Raw genomic sequence first — 24,845 nt, 5'->3', positions numbered from 1 at the left:
ATAGGTCACAAGAGTTGAACAAGCGGCCGTTGTATGTGTTCCTAGTTTAATCGTTTTGGTGTGTCGTTAAGTCTTTTACAATTAAATATGACTTAGACATTATAAAGATAATCACAAGTTTCAAATTCATGACGTGTGACATGATTATAGATTAGGATTGCCAACTTTGCTACAATCATTTCTACAGATGTACGTGAAAACATTAAATAAATTAGAAGACCGGGTTATAGGCAAAATACTTTTTATTTCAACGATCAATTACTAAAGCAATGCTCCAGTGAATAAGATGAAGTTATGAACCATATCGGTATGTCTTCAAACTAAGTTGGACCCGTAACACGTAAACTGAAAGATGAAGAACATATAATGTTTGTTTGTAAAATTAATGAAAAAATAATAATGAAAGGAGCTAGCTAGGGACCATGTTACATGCGCAAATGGCTTTTGTCTAAGGTTGGTCCGGAATTAAGAAACCATATTTATGCCATGTTGTCATCCACCCTGGTCCAGGATCCACACCTTTGTATTGCACCTACTCAAATCATCCAAACACTACACTTTGTTTCCTTTTTCCACATTTTGGACCAAATGTTACCACTTACCAACTTCTTAGTTGGATTTTCTTAAAATAACGTTGTTAAATTTATATAAAAAGCATGTTTATTTTAAATTTACTGTGGTTATGTTTGTTGGTAAGGGGTGTCAACTTGTGAGACGACAAGAAAACAAAATGCTAATCAAACACAAAATTCACGGATATGAATTTGGATGGGACATGCGTGTTTTAGCTTGGGAACGTAGATGAGCGAGCTTGAAAGTTGAAACACTATAATCGAACCATTTTCAGTTGAACATTGAGGGTTTGGCTCGTTGGGTTGACCCTTGTCTTCTAACTCGTAGAATAGGGGTTCAATCCCTCTGCCCAACTTATTTACTATATGTTGTTTTATCCTCTCAAGTTCAACCAAATATTGCATTTTTTATTATAATTGTTGCATCCGAATATATTAGAAAAAAAGTCCAAGCCATGTCACGCAATAAAAATAAACAAAGTTAACGACGTGTTGGACTATAAATGTTATCAATATTAAAATTGGAAGTTAAAATAATCAACGGTCTCAAGTTCGAAACCTGATTCAAGAGAGTTTTTTTAACAGTGGTGGGTTTCCTCTTTGATGATATTTCTGAACGAGTTGGGTATGGAGATTCAAAATCAGTATAGACGTTTAACGCCCCGTCTCAAAAAGGCTCACTTAAATACTGGACATAACTATATAGACTATAAAAGAAAAAAAAAATACATATTAGCTAATTGTTAAGCTAATTATTATTATTATTATAGTAATTCAAACTGTCATAAAAGCGTGTTATTTTGTTTAGTCAAATTTATAACAGAATGCAAAATTTTGACTTAAAACAATCTTCCAGCTAGGAACTGTTGGAAGTAATTTCAGACTCCAAGTCACAAGTCGGTAAACTTGATGGACTAATATTGACAAGTAGGTTATAGTGGTTATGTTTCCTAGTTGTATTGTGATTATAATAGGTAATGTCTTGACTAGCAAGTTAGGGTTAGTGTATATAAACCAAGTTATGGTTAGGCATTATAGAAGGTTCTAGATGTAACCGAGTTAGGGTTCATCAAAAGTTAAACCGGGTTAGGGTTTGAGAGTTGTAATCAGTTTTTAGAGTGATATTTTCTGATTAATATAAACAAGAGTTATTTGTTTATTCGTGTTTGATTATCGATCTGAGACTTAAGGAACTGCTATAAGCTTCCTATATTTCTTCAATTCTGATATCATTTTCTTTATTTCTTAACTGCTTTATGTTATCATATTATCAAAAATACTTGTTAAATATAATATCTAGTTATCTTTGAAAAATAACTTTTAATTAGCTTTTTACATCAACATGAAAGACCCAGATCACTTAGATGTCCTTTTAACCACCAATCATTTTATGTTCTTATCTTACATTTATCAAAAATTATAGATCAACACTTCTCAACATATACCTGTAATATTTACTTCTAATTCTATCATGCGGTATACAACTAGACTCGAACACCCGACCTATAAGTATCAATACCCATTAATAAATAAGTTTAGTTCCATAGATGTATGTTTTTTTAACAACATTTGGAACCACCCCCAATACTCGGGTGAGCCTTCTTAATACGAGATGTCAACCGTTCATATTTATTTTAACATATTTTGCCTTACTCACACAAAAACACTATTAAGAAGGAAACTCACTATTATATAAAAAACCCTTTTAAGTTATGTTTTAAACTTAAGATCTTAAATTCATTGCCTTAACCATTATTTCGATGTTAAATTTTTAAACTCAATTTAAAAACTAGACACACCGTTTAAATTAAGGGAAGTTTTTTTACCAAAATAGGTTGATGTAGAAAAGTATTTACCTGTATAGGTGATACAGAAGGTATTTACCAAACTGGGTTTAATCAAATAGTTTTTAATTTAAAAAGGAAAACACTCAATTCAATACCCACCACCATTTGACTTCGTCATCCCGTCCAAAATGATAACAATCCATTTTTGCCGTGACCATCTTTTTTTCCGGCGACCTGCTCATCCACAATCACTAAATCAGCCACATAATCATTCCCGTCCTCCATCTTACAACATTTTGAAGCTAATACATACGCCACACCCAAGATTTTTGCAGAAATTACGGGAATCTTTTATGGTTAAAACCCAAGTCACATTTTTCCGGCGACTAAATCTCCGGCGACCAACATCATCATCTGAGCTAATGTCGCTAGCACCACTTTGCGACCCAAATAGGCTTTGCTTGCCTCACCCTGCCATCTTAATTTAATAACATAATCCACCCCCATCTCCCATATCTTTTACTGTTTCTTTTTGGCAAAAACTATTATTACAAACTATGATCCTATGAGATTTATGCATTTAATATTTTAGGGTCTTTGGGTACTCTTTTACTATTTTTTTTTATATTGTATTCTAATATTATTAAAAAAGTTAATATACCATTGTCTAGAACTTTTAAATTTGTAAAAATTTGTTTATAATATGACGGTCTTACTATTGAAACTAGTTAATTGATACGGAGTACTCCTAATAAAGTTACTTTCTAAGAATGTAAATATACCAAGACAGATCATTTTTTTTATCGTGTAATGTCTTAAATTTTAATTTATAATAGAATTTTATGTTATCAGCAAATGACATATATGTTAACCAAAAAACATACGCTAGCAATTTATCATTTATTTTAAATGTATGTTTTGTGTGTTCAAATTCTAAAATGCATTTATTTTGGTATGAATATTTAATATTTTAATAAAATGATTATTCAAATCAATCACAATTTTAACCGTCACATTTAAATAGTTCTCGGTTTATACTAATTTATTAGCGGAGTTAATAATGATTTCGTAAGTAAATGATCTCAAAAAAAGGAAAAATGTTTATTGGTTTGCAACACCGTTTTCTTTGTTATGCCATGTGTCATGCTAAAATATGATTGGACTTGAGTCTTACCATGTCAGCTCACGAGACACAAAATAAGTGAATGTGAGATGGCTAGAGGGTGTTGGGACATTTTTTTGTGGCGTTAGGTGCATGAAGAAACTGAAATAACGACTCTTTGCATTTAAATTTTAAAAAAACTTTGTTAATAATTAAATATAAAAAATCTACGAAGGTTCTTCTTTTTTTATCAAACAAATGATCATCCACACCAACCATAATGCTTGTGATCTTTGTATATGTTATGATTTTTTGGTGTGGATCCAATAATTATATCAATGTATGGATCCATCACCAATTTTCAATAACATCGTTGATAAAGTTGCATATGAACAAACGTTTGATTTAAGAAATGAAGAGTACGAATATTATCTTTTACATGATACTTGTCCAAAGCACGCCCTTATTGTGAAATGTTTACATGCACCACTTGTGGATAAAAGCACATTACACAAAAAGGTGCAAGAATCAGCAAGATAAGATATTTAACGAGCATTCAAACATCTGAAAAGAAGGTGAGCTATCATCGCAAACCCGACACGAATGTGGTCAAAAGAAAAGAAAAAAAATGTAATGTACGATTGCATGATTTTATGCAATATAGTCCTAGATGACGAAGGGAAAACGATTTGCCGAAACTACGAATGCTACACCCTAGGGGTGTGATTTTTAACTGTACCCGAATAACAAAACCGAACCGAAGCGACCTGAGACCCGAATAACCCGACCCGAATTCACCCGAACCGATTAAACTCCTAACCCGAACCCGAGATAAAATATTCGGTTCGGTATTTGGGTTGAAATCCCCAAATTCGGGTTGACCCGAATAACCCGAAGTATAATACATTGATGCATGTATCCATAAATTTTATAGGGTAGTTTAGCGACAAAGTAACAAAATAACCTTATGTATTCATGTTCGGTTGTTCTCAAGACTCCAATTACTTTACTATTAGGTCTATCACATTGGATCCCAATGTATTAATTATCATAAAGCATGTTGAGATTGTATCTTCAATTCAAAAACTTAAATAGTAAAGTATTTAAACTAATATGTATTGAGCATGTTTCATCAATCTACACAAGTATTGACCCACATGCTACAACACTCCATCCCGTCTAATGCATGCTTGATGATAAATTTCATATTTTGCGAAATACTATATGTTATTATTATGGTTTTATAGCGGATTGGAATAGGTTTTTTTTTAATTTATGATATTTATTAAAGATGGATAAATTTTTTTAATTAGTTAATCCCGAAACCCGACCCGAATATAGCAGACCCATTTAACCGGAAACCCGAACAAACCGAACTTATTTGGGTTGATTTTTGGGTCAGTTTGTTTTGAGCTCAAACCCGAACAACCGGAAACCCGAATAAATAACTCGAATAACATCCCTACAACACCCAGCCAGCTTTTAGCGTGATGAAAAATGCATGAAAACAAGCTAATTATCGGGCAATACACAATAGTGAAACTCATAACCTTCGACGCGGGTTATGATTGAGCATATTTGGGAATTTTGTCTACATGTTAACCTGGTTGAATATAGTTTGGTTTCACGGTTGAAACCAGAGCTGACCGTAAATAGTGAAATGCTAATTTTAATTATTTACTTATTTAATAAGATATGTTTTATAAAATATATTAGATATTATTAAAAGATAGTTAAACAAAGTTTTATTTAATACGAGTAAACGTGTCTATTACAATTTTAATTTAGCCAAATTTCCATTATGATATTTGTAATCTTTATTCTTGTTATCATGTTGTCTTCTATTTATTCTAATAAGGTTTATCATTTATGTGACCAAAGCTATATTTGTTCGTATTATGATTCTTTTAAGTCATTTATTAGTTGGCGCTTAGTTTGAAGTGAATGTATAGACAAATTAATAATTCTTATTTTAAACTTAATTTATTATCGAAGTACAAACTACATCGGAACCTAATCATTGGTAATGGTTCGGTTTAGTTGGGTTTAATTTAAAACAGTTCAATTTCAGTTTTCGACAACAAAAAAACACTTGTAGTTGGCTCATGGTTTAATTTAAAACCATCAAAACCGAACCATAAACACTTCTATAAAAATGTTTTTTTTACTTCGAAAACTATAAAAATATTATACTCAAATTAAAGATAATAAAATGCTCGTTTTTATGATGCCATTTATTCTAAAAACATATTAACGTATGAAAAAGTTATAACCGTTTAAAAATAGTGTGGGTAGTTGGGGTAAAAGTGAAAATAAAAATATATATATGTAAAAGATTAATGATCAATATTGTAACTTTGAGGGTTGCAAATTGTAAATATTTTGAATAGGTTTCAAATACACGTGATATTTAGTGTGTTAATGACACTTTTATCCTTGTTATAAGTTGTACATAATGCATGGAGCGTTGTAATTTACTTAAATTATGCGTCTTAATTTACCCTCGTTTGCTACATTATATATAGTAGAGATAAATAAAATATTACAATTCATAAATACTTAAAAACCTTATTTAATATAACATTTAAAGTTATGTTTGTAACTTTATAGTAATTTTTTAAATAGTAATAATATTAGTTGACATCTTTACTCTAGTTAAATAACATGTAATAATAACTTTATTTTAAGTATAGGTAGATTACAATCGCTTTATAATTAAAAAAAACATAATATAAAATCAATACAAACATAAATAAGTTTAAAATTGTTAACTTCTATAATTATTTACAATCACTAGCTTCAATGGTTATGGGTTGTAGTCACTTTTTTTTAATAACTACTTTTTTCTTCACATTTTATCACATGTTTTAAGTGAGATTGAACCCTTAATAATTTGGTTTTAAGCATATATCTTTGCTGCTAGACCAGATTAATAGTTAAGATTTTAGTATCACTTTACACATTTGGTAAAATCGATTGGAAAAAAATTAGCTTTTAAAAAACACTTTATAAATTACTTTAAATAAATAACAAATGAATGTTTTTTTGGAGCATTCTCAACAGAATTTCTATGTTTATAATTACACAAAAAACTAATACATTTTTTCTCTCCATTTCAGTTTAATTTTTTTTATACTTTTATCATTACACTTTTTCTCTTACTACTCACAACTACTTTAATAAAACATTAAAAAAATATATAGGATGGATAGTGTTTTCCCAAATTTTCTAATCTATAAAAGTTTCTCTTTGTATTATAACGCTTACAATTACTTTATATAATATAAAAAACCCCCTCACACTAATATAACCACGCACATCAGTATAACATATATATCTTAAATATATATATATATAAATGAAACCTCACTCTATTATCTTAAGCTACCAGATTGCTTTATCTGTAAATAAATGTTTCATATGCATTTGACCAGAATTCACAGGTACGAGTCTCACCAAACTCATATACTCTTTTAACGGGTTATAGCATCTCATTAAATTAAAAGTTAAATCTCACAAAATATTTGGTATGAAAATCTTATAAAATAGGTGTTACAAAAAATTATATTATTTATAATTAAATAACAATTTTATAATAAAAATGGGTCTCACCAAACCCAAATAACTTTTAAACCAGATTATAACATCTCATTTATTTATGAAACTATTTAATCATCAAATTATAAGTATATTATTAACTTATACAATAAATAAAATTAAAATTTAAAAATATATATAAATATTAATTATGAATAATGTAAAACAAAAGGATAAAAGCTAGTACATTAAATTTATATCTCTCTATATATATATATATTGCACAAGCCAAAGGCTGGCTCGAGACTGCGCACACCAGCAGCATAGTAGAGAGAGACATCTTCTTTTAACACTGTCATTTTTGGATTTCCAACACATCTCTCTCTCTCTCTCTCTCTTCTTTTTAGCTCTCAGACAAACTCAGACCTGTATCTATCTCTGTGTGTGTATGTGTCTCTCTACTATGTGTAATTCCCATTAATAATCCTCTCTCTCTCTCTCTTTCTCTCTCTCTGCATTTGTTGTCTTGCTGTTTAATTTCCCCTGCACACCCACCATGTCTAGGGTTTCAAACACCCTTCAAATCTTCTTCTTCCTCAGCTAACTCACCTCCCAAAATCCATCTTTTTTTTTTCTGGGTTTCTTGAAACCCACCTCAAAATCAAAACTTTACATCCAAATTTTTCTGGGTCTTGTTTTTTTCTCCAAGATTTCAAGATTCTTGAACAGGGTCTTCAAAAAAACTGTAAATTGATAATAAAAATCAGGGCTTTTGGTGAAAATGGCTATGGTGGTTCAACATCAGCAGCATAATGAGATGGGTGATAATAATAATAACAGCATAAACAAACACCAGTTGGATAATGGAAAGTATGTGAGGTATACTACAGAGCAAGTTGAAGCCCTGGAAAGAGTTTATGCAGAGTGCCCAAAACCTAGTTCTTTGAGGAGACAACAGTTGATCCGAGAATGTCCTATTTTGTCCAACATTGAACCTAAACAAATCAAAGTTTGGTTTCAAAATCGCAGGTATATTTGGATCTTTTAATTTGTTACATATGTGTTTTTTACATTTTTTAGCAGGAAAAAAGAGGGAAATAGAATGTAGGTAAAATTAGTTAATGATTTGTACTTGGATTATATTATTTTTTGTGTTATAGAAGTAAAGTTTAATTTTTGAATGTCATTATTAAATTTGATGTCACATTTTTTAGTACAGAATTTAAAAAGGGAAAAAAGACATGTAAAGTTGCTTGATTTGTGAAGTTTTAATCATGTTATTTTGTGTTTATTGATGTAATTTGATCTTTAATTTTGGTTATCTCATGTGAGTTCATATTTTTGAGCACATAATCAAAAAAGGAAAAAAAATTATGTAAAATTGCTTATTGATTTGCACTCATTTTTGTGTTTATAGATTTAAATTTGATCTTTGAATTTCATTATTACATGTGATTTACATATTTTTGAGTACAGAATTAAAAAGGGAAAAAGGGCTTTTGTAAAATTGCATGATTTGTGAATTTTAATCATACTATTTTGTGTTTACAGCTGTAAATTTGATCTTTAAATTTAATTATTACATGTGATTTCACATTTTTTAGTACAAAATCAAAAAAGGAAAAATGAATTTTGTAAAGTTGCTTAATGATTTACGCTAAAATCATATTATTTTTGCTTTTAGATGTCGAGAGAAGCAACGGAAAGAATCTTCTAGACTTCAAACAGTTAACAAGAAGCTATCTGCCATGAACAAGTTATTAATGGAGGAAAATGATCGATTACAAAAACAAGTGTCTCAGCTTGTATGCGAAAACGGTTTTATGCGCCAACAAATGCACACAGTATGTTTATACATACGTTTTAACGCTTAAATTTAATAATTACACATAACAAGATCCAATTTTGATAACAAACAATGATATTTGCAGGGTTCTGCAGCTACGGATGCGAGTTGTGAGTCTGTGATTACAACTCCACAGCATTCTCTGAGAGATGCTAACAACCCGGCTGGGTAATTTGGTCTTTTCATATATTAGTTGGGAAATTTATATTCTTTTTTGTATGGAATTTGTGATATGTTCTTTAATTTGGATTTTGTAGACTCCTCTCGATTGCCGAAGAGACCTTGACAGAGTTCCTTTCAAAGGCTACAGGAACTGCTGTTAATTGGGTCCAGATGCCTGGGATGAAGGTTATTTTTTACAGTTTCGTAGAATTTTAATCAGATTAGTTCTTAATAAACTTGATTAAAATGCCTAATTTGGTTATCAAAATCTTATCTTTTTGTCTAACTTATGATAACATTGATAAAATGTCTATTTTGGTTATCAAAATTTTATCCTTTTCATTTTGTGTAACTTATAATAACTTTGATTAGAATGTCTAAAAGTTGGTGAAGATCATATCTTTTTTGGATAATTAATAATAATAACCTTGATTAAAATTTCTAATTGGTTGTCAAAATTATATTTTTTTCCGACTAATTAACAATAATCTTGTTTAATACCTCGAAATTGGTTATCAGTATCGAATCTTTTGACAGATTAATAATAACCTTGATTAGAATGTCTAATTGGTTGTCAAAATCAAATCTTTTTCAACTACCCATAATAATCTTGATTAAAATGTCAATAGTAACAAAAATCAAATATCTTTTTCCAGCCTGGTCCGGATTCGGTTGGGATCTTTGCCATTTCACAAAGTTGTAGTGGAGTGGCAGCTAGAGCCTGCGGTCTTGTAAGTTTAGAGCCCACAAAGGTATCAAGTAACAGCAATATTTTCTTATTTGGAAAATTCAATCATTTATCTAATGTTTGATTTTGTTTATAATAAATAAATTTCATGGTTTATAGATTGTAGAGATCCTTAAAGATCGTCCTTCTTGGTTTCGTGACTGCCGGAGCCTTGAAGTGCTCACAATGTTTCCCGCCGGAAATGGGGGTACAATCGAACTTGTATATATGCAGGTAAGTATAAATAATAATTAAATATCTCCTTTCTATAATAATATTTTGTTATGAAATAATTAATTAATGTACAAGTTTGTATTAGACTTTTGCCCCAACCACACAAGCTCCTGCACGCGATTTCTGGACCTTAAGATACACAACAAGTTTAGATAACGGAAGTCTCGTGGTATGTGTATTATTACCATATTACCCTTTTTATCATATTCTATATATTTTTATTTTGACATTTTTTTGGCCATGTAAGGTGTGTGAGAGATCTTTATCTGGTTCTGGTGCGGGCCCGAATCCGGCTGCTCTTTCTCAGTTTGTAAGAGGGGAAATGTTGCCAAGTGGCTACCTTATCCGCCCTTGTGAAGGCGGTGGGTCCGTTATACACATAGTTGATCACTTGAATCTTGAGGTAAATGGATTATTTTAATATTATATCCAAGTACACATTCGGTAGAATATATACTTTACAAACTATATAAGAGGCGCATATCTACCAATTGATTAGGATTATAAACGAGCCGAGCCAAGCCTGATTAAGCTCATTTTAGTGAGCTGAAATCTTGAGATGGAGCCCAGCTGATAAAAAGTTCGTGGCGGTTTGTCGCTTGTCAAGTTTGCTCGTTTATTTAAAAAATTAGTTTCATATTTTTACACGTATTGATATACATATAAAACGAAAAACAAATATTTTTGACGTACACATAATGCATAATCTACATAATTTATATTTATTTGGGAGAGATTTTTTCGTTCTAGCCATGAGCCATGAGATTTTTGAGCAACCCTACAAATGATCTACCCCTGTAGGATTATTAGTTTATTTGGTTTAATAAAACATTAGCATTACAAATTATTGCTAAAAGATTTAATTCTTAATTGTTTAGGCGTGGAGTGTGCCTGAGGTTCTTCGTCCGCTTTATGAATCTTCCAAAGTTGTAGCACAAAAGATGACCATTGCGGTTAGTCAAATATTCTAAATATTTTTATTCAAACATGTCAACTCTCATGATTATGCTTATTTATTAAATTGTGCGTCGGATGTAGGCGTTGCGCTATATTAGGCAAATAGCTCAGGAGTCAAGTGGAGAGGTAGTTTACGGATTAGGAAGACAGCCGGCTGTTCTGAGAACATTAAGTCAAAGATTAAGCAGGTATCTATTAAATAATTTGTGATATTTGCTTATTTTAATATCTTTATAATTTATAATAATTATGTTAATTTATTCATTTTGCTTCAAATTGTAGAGGCTTCAATGATGCCATAAATGGATTTAGTGATGATGGGTGGTCGTTAATGAACTTTGATGGTGTTGAAGACGTAATTATTGCAGTGAATTCAACTAAGAATCTTAGTAATTCAGTGATTGGAGGGATTCTCTGTGCAAAGGCCTCCATGCTGTTTCAAGTGAGTATCTTTACGGGCCTGCGGGTTGGGTAACGGGAGAAAGTAGGACAATTTGGGTGTTGGTTGATCTGGGGTAAGAATTGGCCGACTCAAAAGTTTTGCGGGTGGGGCAACGGGCCAAAATGGATCTTTTTGGTATGGGTTGAGAAAGGTAAGCTGGGTTGACCCGAGAGTCACAACGGACCAAAAGGGTAATATTTGGGTCTGGCCGAAAGGGTAGTATACTAGTATGCGGTTAGATTTACCCCAAAGTCAAAATGGGCCAAAAGGGCAACTTTTGTTAGTCAAAACAAACTCCGACCTCTTAATCTGAGTCAACTTTCCATCAAACCATTTCTTGAACTCAATTATTTTTATAACCAGAATGTGCCACCTGCGGTGCTGGTTCGATTTTTGAGGGAGCATAGGTCAGAGTGGGCCGACTTCAATGTAGATGCTTATTCTGCTGCATCGGTTAAAGCCAATTCGTATAACACATATCCTGGAATGAGACCAACCCGATTTACTGGCAGCCAAATTATTATGCCTCTTGGCCACACAATCGAACACGAAGAGGTATTTTTCTTACTTTCTAAAATTATGTTCATGTTCATAGTTATTAATTGTTTATTAAGATTTATGTTTTCTTTCATGTAGATGCTTGAAGTTGTAAGACTTGAAGGTCATGCACTTGGTCAAGAGGATCCGTTTACGTCTCGTGACATTCATCTCTTGCAGGTACTTTTTTCTTACATTTTGATTATTTAATATCACATAAATGCTCTTAATGATTTATTAATTCTTTTTTGAATTTAGTTATGCAATGGGATCGATGAAAATGCTGTGGGGGCTTGTTCCGAGCTAGTTTTCGCCCCGATTGATGAAATGTTTCCAGATGATGCGCCACTTGTACCCTCGGGATTTCGTATAATCCCTTTGGACCCCAAATCAGTTGAGTTCATAATAATAATGATAATAATTTTTATTTATTTTTAAAATTCTCTTCTTTGACCAATTTGACTAACTGGTCCATGTTAACCAGGGTGATGCAAAGAACACAATGGCAACCACACACCGAACACTTGACCTAACCTCTAGTCTAGACGTGGCCCCGACAACAAACCATGGCTCAACCGACATCTCAACGTGCCAAACCGCAAGATCGCTTCTTACCATCGCGTTTCAGTTCCCGTTTGAGAATAATTTAGCTGAAAGTGTGGCTACAATGGCTAGACAATACGTTCGAAGTGTGATCAATTCAGTTCAGAGAGTTGCAATGGCTATTTCACCTTCGGGTTTGAGCCCGTGTGTGGGACCCAAACCGTCTCCCGGCTCACCCGAAGCAATCACTTTAGCTCAATGGATCTGCCAGAGCTACACGTAAATTTTCTTCTTTTTAATTTTTTTTCTTTTAATTTTTTTTAATTGTTACTGCTTTGTAAATCGTTTTGAGAATATCTGATACCAATTTGTGGTTTGACTTTTTCAGGTACCATTTAGGAGCAGATTTGCTAAGCTCGGGTTCGGTTGTTGAGGACTCGCTATTGAAAGATCTTTGGCAACATCAAGATGCCATTTTGTGTTGTTCTTTAAAGGTATGATCAATATCCCATTATCTTTTCCTTAAGACGCGGAAAACGGGTTGACCCGAAACACTTACATTCAAAAGTTTTAGAATTAATTACATGGATGGTCGTTAACATTTACTGTTAAGTGGGTGTGAAGTGATATGAATATATGAAAGTTCTAACCCATAAAGTTCACCCATTTCACAACTAAACGAGTCAAAGGTTTTGACTCAAAACTGCTGTCTTGTCTTTGTTCTTTTTTTTGGAATCCGGATGGTACCTATTTCTAATCTAATATGACTCCTTTGCGGTTTCCAGTCGCTTCCGGTTTTTATGTTTGCAAATCAAGCTGGGCTTGATATGTTGGAGACAACTCTTGTTTCCTTACAAGACATCACTCTAGACAAAATGTTTGATGATTCTGGACGAAAGGCGTTGGTTCCCGAATTTGCCAAGATAATGCAACAGGTACTAAATTCAACCTCCTGTTATGAGATTTTTGTGCATCTTTTTAAAAAAAGGTTACAACTTTGGGCATCTTTAAGGTAAAAAAAGATCATGACCCTTAATAAATTCAACTTCTGTTATGTATTTTTTTAATCTTCTATAATAAAGATCACAGCTTTATGCCTCTATATGGTAAAAGATCATCTTGTTCATGACCCTTTATGTAAATCATGCGAGTTTTCAGGGCTACACGCATTTGCCTGGTGGGATTTGTATGTCAGCAATGGGGCGTCACATAACGTATGAACAAGCGGTAGCATGGAAGGTTCTAGCAGCAGATGAAAGTACTGTTCATTGTCTTGCTTTCTCTTTTGTCAACTGGTCATTTGTGTAATAAGTTATGGGTTTTTTTGGACTCTTTGCCCATTGGTGAAGTTTAGGATTGAAAACGCTCGGATAAACTTGTTTAGGAATGGCGGGATTCGCTTTTTGTATGAACTATGTAGCATTGACTGTTTGTTTCCAGTAATGCCATTATTTTTGTTGTATTAGTTGTTTGGTTTCAACTTTAAAGGTTTGGATTTAAAGTCAGGAATAAGAATATTTAAAAGTAGGGATTCTTGATACCCATAAGCTATTCAAGAAATCATACTTGTAGTGATTGTTTAGAAATCGAATACAAACTTGATATAGATAAAATGATTTGAGATTTTGACGAATATTCTCGAGCAAAACATAAGCTGCAATTTTAGGAAATGACAAACAAAACCGGCTGGTACTATATTTTCATCATTTTACACTACCCAATTGGTCTTTGATCTATTTTAATCTTATGATGATCCTTTTTCGTCATTGAATTCGTTTCACTTATTATTAGTTCCTATACAGTTTTCCAGTGTAAGAACACTTTTTAATGATATTTTTATATTAGCATTGACGGTTCCAAGTTTTAAACAGGGTGGCTTAAATCGGCAAACGGTGAACCAAACTGTTTGATTCTTCAACCATCTAAACCAGCAGGCTTGTTTTAACGGTTTTGAACATCCGACTAATTAAAGGGTGTTCGGTGATGGCTTGTCATGAAACCAAACAGTTTAAATTCATTCCTAAGATTCAATGAAAGTTGTTTAGATAAAACTTTTGTGTGTTTTACCTTTGATTGAGAATTAGTGGTCCCAAAGGTTGTCTTTTTGAATGTGTTTTTTAAGGGTAGGTTAGTGGGTTGTGGTTGTTTTGTGTGGTCCATTTAGTCCTGATCTGGGTTGACATGCTTTATCTTTATTTTTTTACTAGTGCTGTTGCTGTCATGACATTCTTTATATGTCAATCAGATTAGTGCCTAAAAAGACACTTTCCCACAAACTCAATCATGGATCATGTGTTGGTCAATTTGCAGTGCTTTATGCCATAAATTTAGGGTTTCCCTCCATGACCAACACCATCAAGTAACCCCATATCACTCACTTTATGCATTGGTCAATATCAATTTATAAATATTTTTATTAAAACAAATTAAACTGCTTTTTCTTTCTATTAGTAGAACACTAGAGAAACTAGTAAACAACTTAACACTGCTTTTGTTTAAAGGTATATCTGGTTTAATAAACGTAAACGATATATCGTAGATGACATTTTATTTGTAAAAATTATTAAATTTAGAATTATGTATATAATTATTTATATAAAATAATTCAGTTTATATAGCTAACCTATCATTAGACTATAATATTAGACATAAGTTCAAAATAATATATATCTAAACATTTAATTGGATAATTACTAGAACTCTAATCCATGCTTGGTTAAGGAATCCCAGTAATACCCTCAAATTGAAGATTGAACCAATGCGTGTGCAATTGGGTTGGGAATTTTAGCCCGTAGCTCACCAAAATTCACTCCCGAGTTCCTAACTTGAATTGGTGAGGTCTTCTACTCCAAGTAATTTCCACATCTCCACGAATTTAATCCTCCCGAGTGCTTTGGTTAGGATGCCTGCATCGTTGCTCTTTTCGCCTACGTGTTCGACTGCAATTTCTTCCCGGGCAACACACTCTCGGATATAAAGGTATCGGAATTTTATATATTTGGCTCGCTCAAGAAACACGGAATTTTGCATGTGAGCTATAGCCGAAGGCCCAAAGTGTTATCAACCAAGAGCCTTTTTTATGGAACCTAGTGAGTGCACAAACGCCTAGAGGTGCACAAATCGGGTTTTTCAAATACCCGGTTTCGGGTATCGAACCAGGTTCGGGTATGACCGGGTACTGGAAAATCGGGTATTGGTAATACCTGGGTCGGGTTTGGGTCCGGTATTGTCTCTAAAAAACCATACCCTATGCATCGGGTATCCGTACCCTACGGGTAGGGTCGGGTACGTGTTCGGGTATTAAAAACCCGGGTATAGTTCCAGGCTTTTTACGGGTCCTGTTCTGGGTTGGGGTTTTTTATGCACCTCTACAAACACCCCCTCACTTTTAGCCCATTAGTGTAGTATCTGTAAGAAAATAAACTAGGCCCATTTACAATTATTTGCCATGCCCATTACGTTAGCCACTTTACGTAGCCCAATTAAATCTTAGTCTTCATCTTCCACAATCTCCCATTCAATCCACTAGGCCCATTTACATTTATAGCTTGCCGAAAGTTTTCGAAACCCGGTTTTTTTCCCTGTTACCAGAACCGGGTAGAAACTGGTTCTGCGTATGGTCGGGTTTTGATCGGTTTTGCGGGTTTTATCGGGTTGGGTCTAAGTTTTGACCGGGCCAGAGGTGATATTGGCTCCGGTGGGTCTGGTCCGGTTTCATTCCGGGTATGGTTTTTCCAAGAAACTAAAACTTGGTTGTACATGCGGATCAGGTACACCGGGTCCGAAACAGGGTTTTATGCACAAGTCTATTAACTAGTTATAAAGAAAAAATCCGTTTTGGTTTCTTGTCATGTTAGTTAATTGCAACTTGAAATCATTTTGGAGTATTAACTACATTTTTGAATGAAAACTAATTGGTTCACTTCTCATAATTTGATGCCACATCTATATCTTTGAACAAACAAATCAAATCGTTAAGTATTCACATCTATCTTTCTATCTTTAAATTCAAAATTACATTAAAAATATTATATTTTTTTCAATTAAATAATATATATATATTTAATACTCTTATCATTACATTTTTTCTTTCAATTACTCACAAACACTTTCAACAAACATTAAAAGATTATCGGGGGCGAACAATAATTTTTCAAATATACAAAACAATCGCTTCATTAATCTCCTCCACTCATAACACCATAAATCATACCACTCACACGGTATGATGGATAAAATGTGAATGCTGTTAGTAGACTAATTCATCATTTCTATACTCACATGCTGTGAAGGTTAAAGGCTAATTGAAAAGTTAAAAAATTCATGCTAAAAGAGACATTCATTCACATGCACAATTTCATGTTAAAACATGTGACACAAATTGAAAATCCTATGACATCATAATCTCGTAATATCTTTTTTTTATAGGAATATTGGATTTTAATAATTCCTATTAAATGATATTGGCCGATAATAATCCCTATTCATTTTATCGTCACTAGCGGTCCCAAATTCAAAAAAGTTGGCCTTCGTTAAAAATGACTTAACGGCGTTATATTTTTTTCTGAATTTCAAACCAATGTTTTAGGGCTTTTGATCGTTAGGAGGATACGAGTCGATTGGTGTAAAACTTAGCTCGAAATAATGATCCAAACGACTTAATTTTGGATAATTGTAAGTTCAAACACCCGAATTGAAACATTGTTTCGTCATTTTGAAGCACTATTTCAAACTAAGTTTTACACCAATCGACTCGTATCCTCTTAACGCTCAAAAGCCCTAAAACATTGGTTTGAAATTCAGAAAAAACTATAACGCCGTTAAGTCATTTTCAACAGGGGACCATTGGGGGCCAACTTTTTTGAATTTGGGACCGCTTGTGACGATAAAACGAATAGAGATTATTATCGGCCAACACTATTTAATAGGGATTATTAAAATCCAATATTTCTTTTTTATATGAACACTTATGAATGTTTATCCGGATTCGATTTTGACGACCCAACCCGACCCGTTTCCCTGAATATAAACATTTAGAGGCCCCTCTTGTCTCTGAAATAAATCTAAAATTTAGGGTTTTGTTTTGTTTTGTTTTGTTTGGCTCCAAATTTTCAAATAGCCCAATCGCCATTTCAATTTAGTTTAGGGTTTGCAGATCTAATCTAACCCAGTTGCAATTCAACATGTTTTGGAAGCTAACCTCTTTGTCTTCATCTTCTTCACCTGTAAGATTTGTTAATTGACAACCTTTTCAAATTCGATTTGTGGGTTCGATTTGAGATGTGGGTGTTTGTTCGATTTTGCTCGCGATTAATTTAACTGATTAAATCGGATGAAATTAGGGTTTTTTTAATGGTTTTGTTTAATGTCAGCTGTAATGTAATTAGGGCTGTTGTTTGTATTAATTACTTGGTGCTAATGTTCATTAGCACCAAGTAATTTAACTGATAGCTTACTTATTCTTACCAAGTTTATGCTGCTTAATTTGTTTTTTAATTTTTGGAAAGAAAGAAAGATTATTAGGAAATGATGTGTGATTTTTTTTTTATGTAAATAGATTAATATTATAACTTGAAAGCTTGGTTTATGAAAAAAATGAAACTTTCATTTTTTAGGGTTTATTTTGGAAAGTATGCAATTCATGCAAAATGCTTATTGTTTTCTTTGTAACCAATGTTGGTATTTATTTAATCACTTGTTTTCATGTTAATCTTATACACGGAATAAGAGCGTTATTTATCGCTCGTTTTAACTTGTAGAAGGAGTAAGAATGTTGATGCGCGAGTTACAAGTGTATCGAAAAAAATGTTTCTTTAGATTTTAGTTGAGATATTAACAGTGTATGGATTCTGCGCGGGTGGTGATAAGTGATAACTGATTAATAGTAACTTTTCGTGCTTTCGTATATGCTTTCAAGCTTGAGATGTATTCATGCATTAAATTGTCATACTTGACACTCATGCACCTTTTTGTTCTACGTGGATTTAGTAAAGCAGTGATTTTATTAGTGATGTATGTTTAATAAGATATTTAACGTTTATTAGGTCGAGGCTATTTTGGACAAGGAAAATTTCACATTGGACGAGCTCTTGGATGAAGAAGATATTATCCAAGAATGCAAAGCGTTAAACAGTCGTCTTATTAATTTGTAATAAATCTATCCTTTACTGGCATCTAGAACCTTCTAGATTACTTGATACTTAATACGGGTGCTTGTTTCTCAGCTTACGGGATAGAGTTCAAGTTGAAAAATTGTTAAGGTATATCATAGAGGAGCCTCCGGAGGATGCTGATAGCAAACGCGCATTCAAGTAGGTTTTTAATTATTATTTCACGCATATAGAATTCTTTATATTTTGGATATTACGGGACACTATTCGTGTTACATAATTACATACTGTTTTTAACACTGTCTAGTATTATTAACCAAGATCTGTTCATGCTTCAGGTTCCCTTTTGTGGCTTGTGAGATCTTTACATGTGAAGTTGATGTGATTTTCAAAACATTAGTGGAGGAAGAGGAGGTGGGTCCCACTGATATTAAGTCTCGTTCACGTGGAGTTACTTATTATGGTAGTTTGATGTCTCGTTTATTTAATATTTTGAGTTCATGCTACCATTTTCTCTCTGTCCAAACTTGCAGCTCATGGATTTGCTTTTCTCTTTCTTGGAACCAACCCGCCCGCATGGCGCCTTGCTGGCAGGTTACTTCAGTAAGGTATATTCTTAAGATTAATTTCTTTCACGTCTTGATTTCTGTTATCATTATATAATAATTTACATTAGAGTCGTTTTCGTCTTGTAGGTTGTGATAAGTCTCATGATGCGGAAGACAATCCCGCTAATGAATTATGTTCAAGTGAGTACAATGTTTGTGATTCACTTGCTGCCTTTTCATTACATTATTTTAACAAATTTTCAAGCATAAATCCACTTAAACGATTTTTGACTAAATTTAAAATTCAGCATCACTTATCTGTTTTCGTGAGAATATAATGCATTAATGCAAGTCACTTTATAAATGTGGTTTTGGTCGCTTTTTTTAGTGGAAAGAGTATTATATAGATGTAAAGACCTGCATGCTTGTAAAACCTTTATGTTTATTGACCAAATATTTATTATATAATTTTATGCTTCTACAGGCACATCAATATGTTTTCCAACAGCTGGTTGATTTAATTGGGATTACATCAATCATGGAGGTTAGTAGAACGTGAATCAAAGTTGCAAGATGGCTTGCATGTTGAATTGCTGGTTCTTATAATCTTTTTACACAGGTGCTGGTTAGGCTTGTTGGAGCCGATGACCATATCTATCCCAATCCTACAGATGTCATGCAGTGGTTGGCCGATAGCAATTTGTTGGAGATGATAGTGGACAAATTAAGTCCTTCTGTAAGTACTGCTTTTCGTCTATACCTTTATTATGACAGCTTTAAATGTTATTTTTTAATGATCTTTTTAACTTTTTTATATCACTGTCTCAGAGCCCTTCTGAAGTACATGCCAACGCAGCTGAAACTTTATGTACATTAACGCGAAACACATCGTCTCCTCTTGCTACTAAACTTTCTAGTTCAAGGTCTTTTTGGTTTTTTTATATTAAACTTTTGTTGATTTTATTCTCAAGATTTTAATCGTATATTTATATTTTATTATTATTTTGTTATCAGTTTTGTTGCAAGGATATTTGGTCACGCACTGGAAGATTCACATTCAAAATCGGGACTTGTTCACTCATTGACTGTGTGTATATCTTTATTGGATCCCAATAGATCACCATCTTCACTTCTGTTTCATGCTTTTCGTGGTCAAAATTTGTACGAGTCAGCCGTGCAAATCAATCAAGAGACTGTTGGTGCAATGCTGCCCAAACTTGGTGAGTTTTGTACATATGATCTCAATTTCTATCCTATTTAATCATGTTTTAATACATTAAACCACATTCTTAATTACATAATCATGATGTATTAGGTGACCTGCTAATCCTACTAAACGTTTCACTCGATGAGAAAGTTTTGCCAACCACATATGGCCAGTTAAAGCCTCCTCTAGGGAAGCATCGTCTAAAGGTTAGTAAACCGGAAAATATAACATCATTTTATCAATGAGAAGTTTAGTATCTTTTTCAATCTTGATTTATCTTATTTATTGCAGATTGTGGAGTTCATTGCGGTTTTATTAAAGACTAGGAATGAAATTGCTGAACAAGAGTTAATTAGCTCTGGAACTATTCAAAGAGTTCTCGATCTTTTCTTCGAGTAAATTACTACATATAATAACAATTGATTGCGGTAGCTAATTATAAATGTGAAGTTGTACTTAAGTTTCTATTGTTATTTGTGTGTAGGTACCCATATAATAACGCTTTGCATCATCATGTTGAGAGCATAATAGTTACTATACTAGAAAGCAAAAACAATATTATCATTGATCACCTATTTCAAGAATGTGATCTCTTGAAAAAGATTCTACAAACGGATAAAAGCCCTGTCCTTTCTAATGAAGTTGATCAGGTATAAAATAGCGTTATTTTGTGAAAGCACTTATCTTGTTAATCCAACATATATGATTCTTGATATGGAAAAAAGATTGAATTTTTATTTAGCAATTTTTTTAATTATGCAGCCAACACTGGTTGCTGCCGGAAGAAATGCACCTCAAGCTGGAAATATTGGCCATGTGACGCGCATTGCTAATAAAATCACACAGTTGGGAAATAGTGATAGCTGCATTCAGACACATATTCAGGTATAGTGTTTATTTTGGAAAGATTGGTTGCTTAATTTTTCTATTACTTTGTTTTTTTTTAATAATTAGTTTTTCTATTACTTTGTTATTGTTATTAGGAAAGTAGCGAATGGAACGAATGGCAGACTACAGTTCTACAAGAACGCAACATTGTTGAAAATGTGTATCGGTGGGCTTGTGGGTAAGAATCGATGAAGTCTTGTTTGAAAATTATAATTTTTTAATCAAAATTCATAAATTGTTTAGGTGTTTGTTTAAATTACTGATTTATTATTTCTACTTTTCTATATTTTAGTCGGCCAAGTGCACTACATAATAGGGATAGTGATGAGGATGATGTTCATGACACAGATTATGATGTTGCTGCTTTAGCAAATAATTTAAGTCAAGCATTTAGGTACAACATTTATGACAATGATGAGGTATGTGTGCAAAACCCTTTATGTATGCATGCATGTATTATCTTCCCATGATTTAATGATGTATTTATGTTAATATTTCACTCTCTTTCAGGGAAATGATAATCTTGATCGAGATGATGAGGTAACGTCTTTTCATTAGTCAATATAACTGTTATTATTTTGTTTCTCTAACGCAGTACTTATTATTGAAAGCAGGAGGTCTTTTTTGATGATGAATCTGCTGAAGTGGTTATATCATCACTTGGGTTAGGTGATGACCAGGGCAGGTATGTACTTTTTTGAATCTTAATGTTGACCAAAAACCGTACCTATTGAATTCATGGTTAACCTTTTTTTTTTTTACCTTTTCTGGTGCTGGCAGTTTGTTTACAAATTCAAACTGGTTTACTTTTCAAAATGACAACATAGATGGAAACGACGCACCTATGACTGTCACATCTGCCAATGGCGGTATGGGTGCTGGTAATGACAGTAGTGATGATGAAGTGGTGGTCGGTGAAGATGATTTGGTACCAAACGTCACAACATCTGATTCTGATCCAAATCCTTTCATCCAAGATGATGAACAAAAGAATGCAGCAAACTATGAAATTTTTGAAAATGCCCCTGGCTCACCAACAGCAGGCGAATCTTTAGCCAATGGCACATCGTCAAGTGAAACAGGATCAGGGTCAATGGAGTGGAGTCAAAAGTCAAATGGTGCAGCAGAGATTGATGTACAGTAGAAGGTAGCAGTTATTGTTGTTTACAGATTTTGATCTTTGTTTCACAGTTTGATTTGGATATATGTATTTTGTTCATTAATTTAAACCTCTTTATGTTTCAAATTGTTTTGGTCAGATATTTGACTTGCTAATAGTCAATAGTTATAAGATAAACGTAGAAATTGTATGCCTATGATTATTAAGAAAGAGCATATCATTTGATATTCAGTCATAGAAAAGGATTACCTATACCACAACAATGTAGATTCATAGTTCATACAACAATGGCTTCAAGCCTTCGAGGACCCACCATAACAATCATGGGGCATTTGATATCTCCTGAAAAACCCGCCATAACAATGGTTAAAGCAAAGTTGTTTTAAAAGGTGTTTACATTGCTTATCCAAATAAGCTAATCAGAAGCTAGAGTGAGTTTACCTTCACAGTCAACTTTTTTGCATTTTTGCAAACTCACTGCACCATTATTAAAAAAACAAAATTAGATGTATTGGGCATATGGTATTATATCCAAAGGTGTTGTGTACCTGAAAATTTCTTCCCCCATACCTGCTGCTGAATCATCGTACGTCACACTAGTCGAATCACCTAACTTTTTATCTCCTAACAGATTTTCCAGCTTTTTTTCAACTTCTTCATACGACTCAGTAACAGAAAGATCAAGCGTCCCAAGCCGCACAGTTTCAGATCCCAGAAATACTTCACAGTCACCGCTAGAAGCCATGCCATCAATCTCCTTCCCTTTGTTACCTGATGAATGCTGGTCAGGGTGTATTTGCTGACCAAATAGTCGAAAACTATTGTTCTTTGAGCTAGAGCTACTGCTACCGAGGGTCAGATCGTAAGGATTTTCATTTTGTGGTTGAGACCCGTCAGGGTGTTTTGGGAGGAGGTTTAACTGAACTTGGTGGGTGTTGTTAAATTCGATTTCTGGAATACTAATAATGGGCTGAACCAGCCATGGGCTTACACGCTGCACATTTTGCAACTGATCTCGCTCTTCATCCCAATTTACCTACATCATATTATATAATCACTTTATTATATTCTTGAAAGATGAAAACCGGGAAATATAAAATATAAGCGAAAGCTAAATTACCTGTAGGCGCCGCCATAGGGAATTAGGCCAGTATAACGGGTCAACATCACCAACAAAAGATACAGTTCCGAAAAACGTACTTATAAGTGACGAACCTTCAGTTTTTAAAGCAGTTGTTACCCTCATTCCAGCATTCCAGTTAACATTCCCCACATCATTTACACGAGACGCCTTTACAACAAACTCTTCACTTGCACGAGGATAATAAGTAATCTCAAATGGTTGACCGTTTACTGCAGAAGACACAGCTCTAATAACATCTTCAGGCCTCGCTTTTCCCCTTCCGTTACCACGTCTCAACCCAACAAAAAGTTCACCATTTTCTGCTTTGGTGAACACAAGCGAGTTTCCTTTAACCAGGTTTTTCGTCTTTGCAAATTCTTTCCATCCAGTGGTTAACATATATTTACTTACATAACAAACATACTTAAAACACCCAAATCTCACCATGAATATCCTTAACTCTCACTGATTTACTGCGCGTTGTGTCTGATTAATCCAGTTTCGGAAACATCTCTACACCATCCAGAGGTACATAAAGATTCTTTAAATCAGACGCGTATAATGATTTTTCATAATATTGGATCTTAGGTACAGCATGAGTGTCCTCCATAATTTGATCAGTGCCGATACTGTTTGGATCTTGTGGACTCAACATTATCTTAGCATAAACTTCTTCTAGTTCTAAATCCACCAGTAACTTGACATCAATTACCCTGCAAAGGATGCTTGAAAACCTAGGTAGATTACCAAAATCTACATTTGTCTGTGCGTGTTCAACATGACCTTGGGGAAAATAATAGGCATACGAATCCGGTAAAGGCATGTGAATATTAACACCAGCACAAGCGTACCATAGTCTAGGGTCTACACGGTTCTCTGCTTGATTCATACTTGTTTTCTAGAATCAAAACACTGAAATATTAATCAAGTCAGATTCAAATACCACATTAACAATCACAAATATATCATCAATTAATGATCAAAATACTGAAAAAATAATGTCAGATTTAAATATTTCTAATAAATGATATGCAGATATAATGACACATTAACATTAATCATGATGATAGGTTCTTGTTTCAAAAATATATACTGGTTTTGTAGAATCAAAATGCATGCTGCATATGTGCAGATCATAAAATACATAAAAATGAAGGCAGATTCAAGTACTTTCAAACAAATATACACGAGCTAAAGGATCGAACGTAGGCTTCAATCATATAATTAGAAATTATAATATCATGTATCATCAATTAAGTAAGTGGTAATTAAACAAAACTATAATCGATGATAGTATAACATGAATTCTCTGACCTCAAGTTCTCGGTGTGAAGCACCAGGTTTTTACTCCAAATAATCCGACAATTAGTAGAAGTAGCAATGCACGCAGATTAACAGAAGCT

The 24,845-nt window shown here is 33.2% G+C and overlaps 3 protein-coding genes across 4 annotated transcripts; 2 read left to right on the top strand and 1 right to left on the bottom strand.

Moving 5' to 3' along the window:
- Positions 1–7,351: 7,351 nt before the first annotated feature.
- On the top strand, positions 7,352–13,908 carry LOC143533520 (homeobox-leucine zipper protein REVOLUTA-like). The gene is made up of 18 exons (XM_077028280.1): positions 7,352–8,027; positions 8,683–8,842; positions 8,930–9,012; positions 9,102–9,192; positions 9,663–9,758; positions 9,854–9,967; positions 10,053–10,136; positions 10,215–10,370; positions 10,846–10,920; positions 11,006–11,112; positions 11,207–11,366; positions 11,730–11,921; positions 12,003–12,083; positions 12,162–12,296; positions 12,388–12,725; positions 12,835–12,940; positions 13,232–13,381; positions 13,605–13,908. The coding sequence occupies exons 1-18, from the start codon at positions 7,780–7,782 to the stop codon at positions 13,752–13,754; spliced, it is 2,526 nt and encodes an 841-aa protein (XP_076884395.1). The 5' UTR covers positions 7,352–7,779; the 3' UTR covers positions 13,755–13,908.
- Positions 13,909–17,481: 3,573 nt separating this feature from the next.
- On the top strand, positions 17,482–22,445 carry LOC143533519 (uncharacterized). Of its 2 annotated transcripts, XM_077028279.1 has the most exons (20): positions 17,482–17,671; positions 18,491–18,594; positions 18,671–18,757; positions 18,895–18,970; positions 19,090–19,164; positions 19,252–19,305; positions 19,589–19,648; positions 19,724–19,840; positions 19,933–20,027; positions 20,119–20,324; positions 20,420–20,517; positions 20,603–20,706; positions 20,796–20,961; positions 21,074–21,196; positions 21,295–21,377; positions 21,492–21,618; positions 21,710–21,739; positions 21,814–21,884; positions 21,980–22,080; positions 22,120–22,445. In XM_077028279.1, the coding sequence occupies exons 1-20, from the start codon at positions 17,630–17,632 to the stop codon at positions 22,341–22,343; spliced, it is 2,043 nt and encodes a 680-aa protein (XP_076884394.1). In that variant the 5' UTR covers positions 17,482–17,629; the 3' UTR covers positions 22,344–22,445. The 2 variants fall into 2 exon arrangements, with proteins under 2 accessions (XP_076884394.1, XP_076884393.1); XM_077028278.1 differs by having other exon boundaries at positions 21,980–22,445.
- A 151-nt stretch (positions 22,446–22,596) lies between these two features.
- On the bottom strand, positions 22,597–23,841 carry LOC143533539 (auxin response factor 18-like). The gene is made up of 4 exons (XM_077028294.1): positions 23,440–23,841; positions 22,890–23,355; positions 22,761–22,796; positions 22,597–22,661 (listed from the first exon to the last, which is right to left on the bottom strand). The coding sequence occupies exons 1-4, from the start codon at positions 23,839–23,841 to the stop codon at positions 22,597–22,599; spliced, it is 969 nt and encodes a 322-aa protein (XP_076884409.1).
- Between the last annotated feature and the right edge of the window lie 1,004 nt (positions 23,842–24,845).

Source organism: Bidens hawaiensis, unplaced genomic scaffold (genome assembly GCF_021521415.1).
Source record: "Bidens hawaiensis isolate Kalapana, Puna unplaced genomic scaffold, B.hawaiensis_p1.1 tig00009774_1, whole genome shotgun sequence".
Classification (NCBI taxonomy): Eukaryota; Viridiplantae; Streptophyta; class Magnoliopsida; order Asterales; family Asteraceae; genus Bidens; species Bidens hawaiensis.
The sequence above is the reverse complement of the archived record's forward strand: the minus strand, read 5'-3'. Positions and strand labels throughout refer to the sequence as shown.

Bases quoted from the DNA above. Each gene is read 5' to 3' on its own strand.
- LOC143533519 (XM_077028278.1), top strand. From the start codon at position 17,630: ATGTTTTGGAAGCTAACCTCTTTGTCTTCATCTTCTTCACCT. The intron at 21,378-21,491 runs GTAAGAATCGAT...TCTATATTTTAG, and splicing joins GTGTATCGGTGGGCTTGTGG to TCGGCCAAGTGCACTACATA. The intron at 21,740-21,813 runs GTAACGTCTTTT...TATTGAAAGCAG, and splicing joins ATCTTGATCGAGATGATGAG to GAGGTCTTTTTTGATGATGA.
- LOC143533539 (XM_077028294.1), bottom strand. From the start codon at position 23,841: ATGTTAACCACTGGATGGAAAGAATTTGCAAAGACGAAAAACCTGGTT. The intron at 22,797-22,889 runs GTATGGGGGAAG...ATAATGGTGCAG, and splicing joins GTACGATGATTCAGCAGCAG to TGAGTTTGCAAAAATGCAAA. The intron at 22,662-22,760 runs GTAAACTCACTC...CGGGTTTTTCAG, and splicing joins CAAAAAAGTTGACTGTGAAG to GAGATATCAAATGCCCCATG.
- LOC143533520 (XM_077028280.1), top strand. From the start codon at position 7,780: ATGGCTATGGTGGTTCAACATCAGCAGCATAATGAGATGGGTGATAAT. The intron at 10,371-10,845 runs GTAAATGGATTA...TTAATTGTTTAG, and splicing joins TTGATCACTTGAATCTTGAG to GCGTGGAGTGTGCCTGAGGT. The intron at 12,084-12,161 runs GTACTTTTTTCT...TTTTGAATTTAG, and splicing joins GTGACATTCATCTCTTGCAG to TTATGCAATGGGATCGATGA.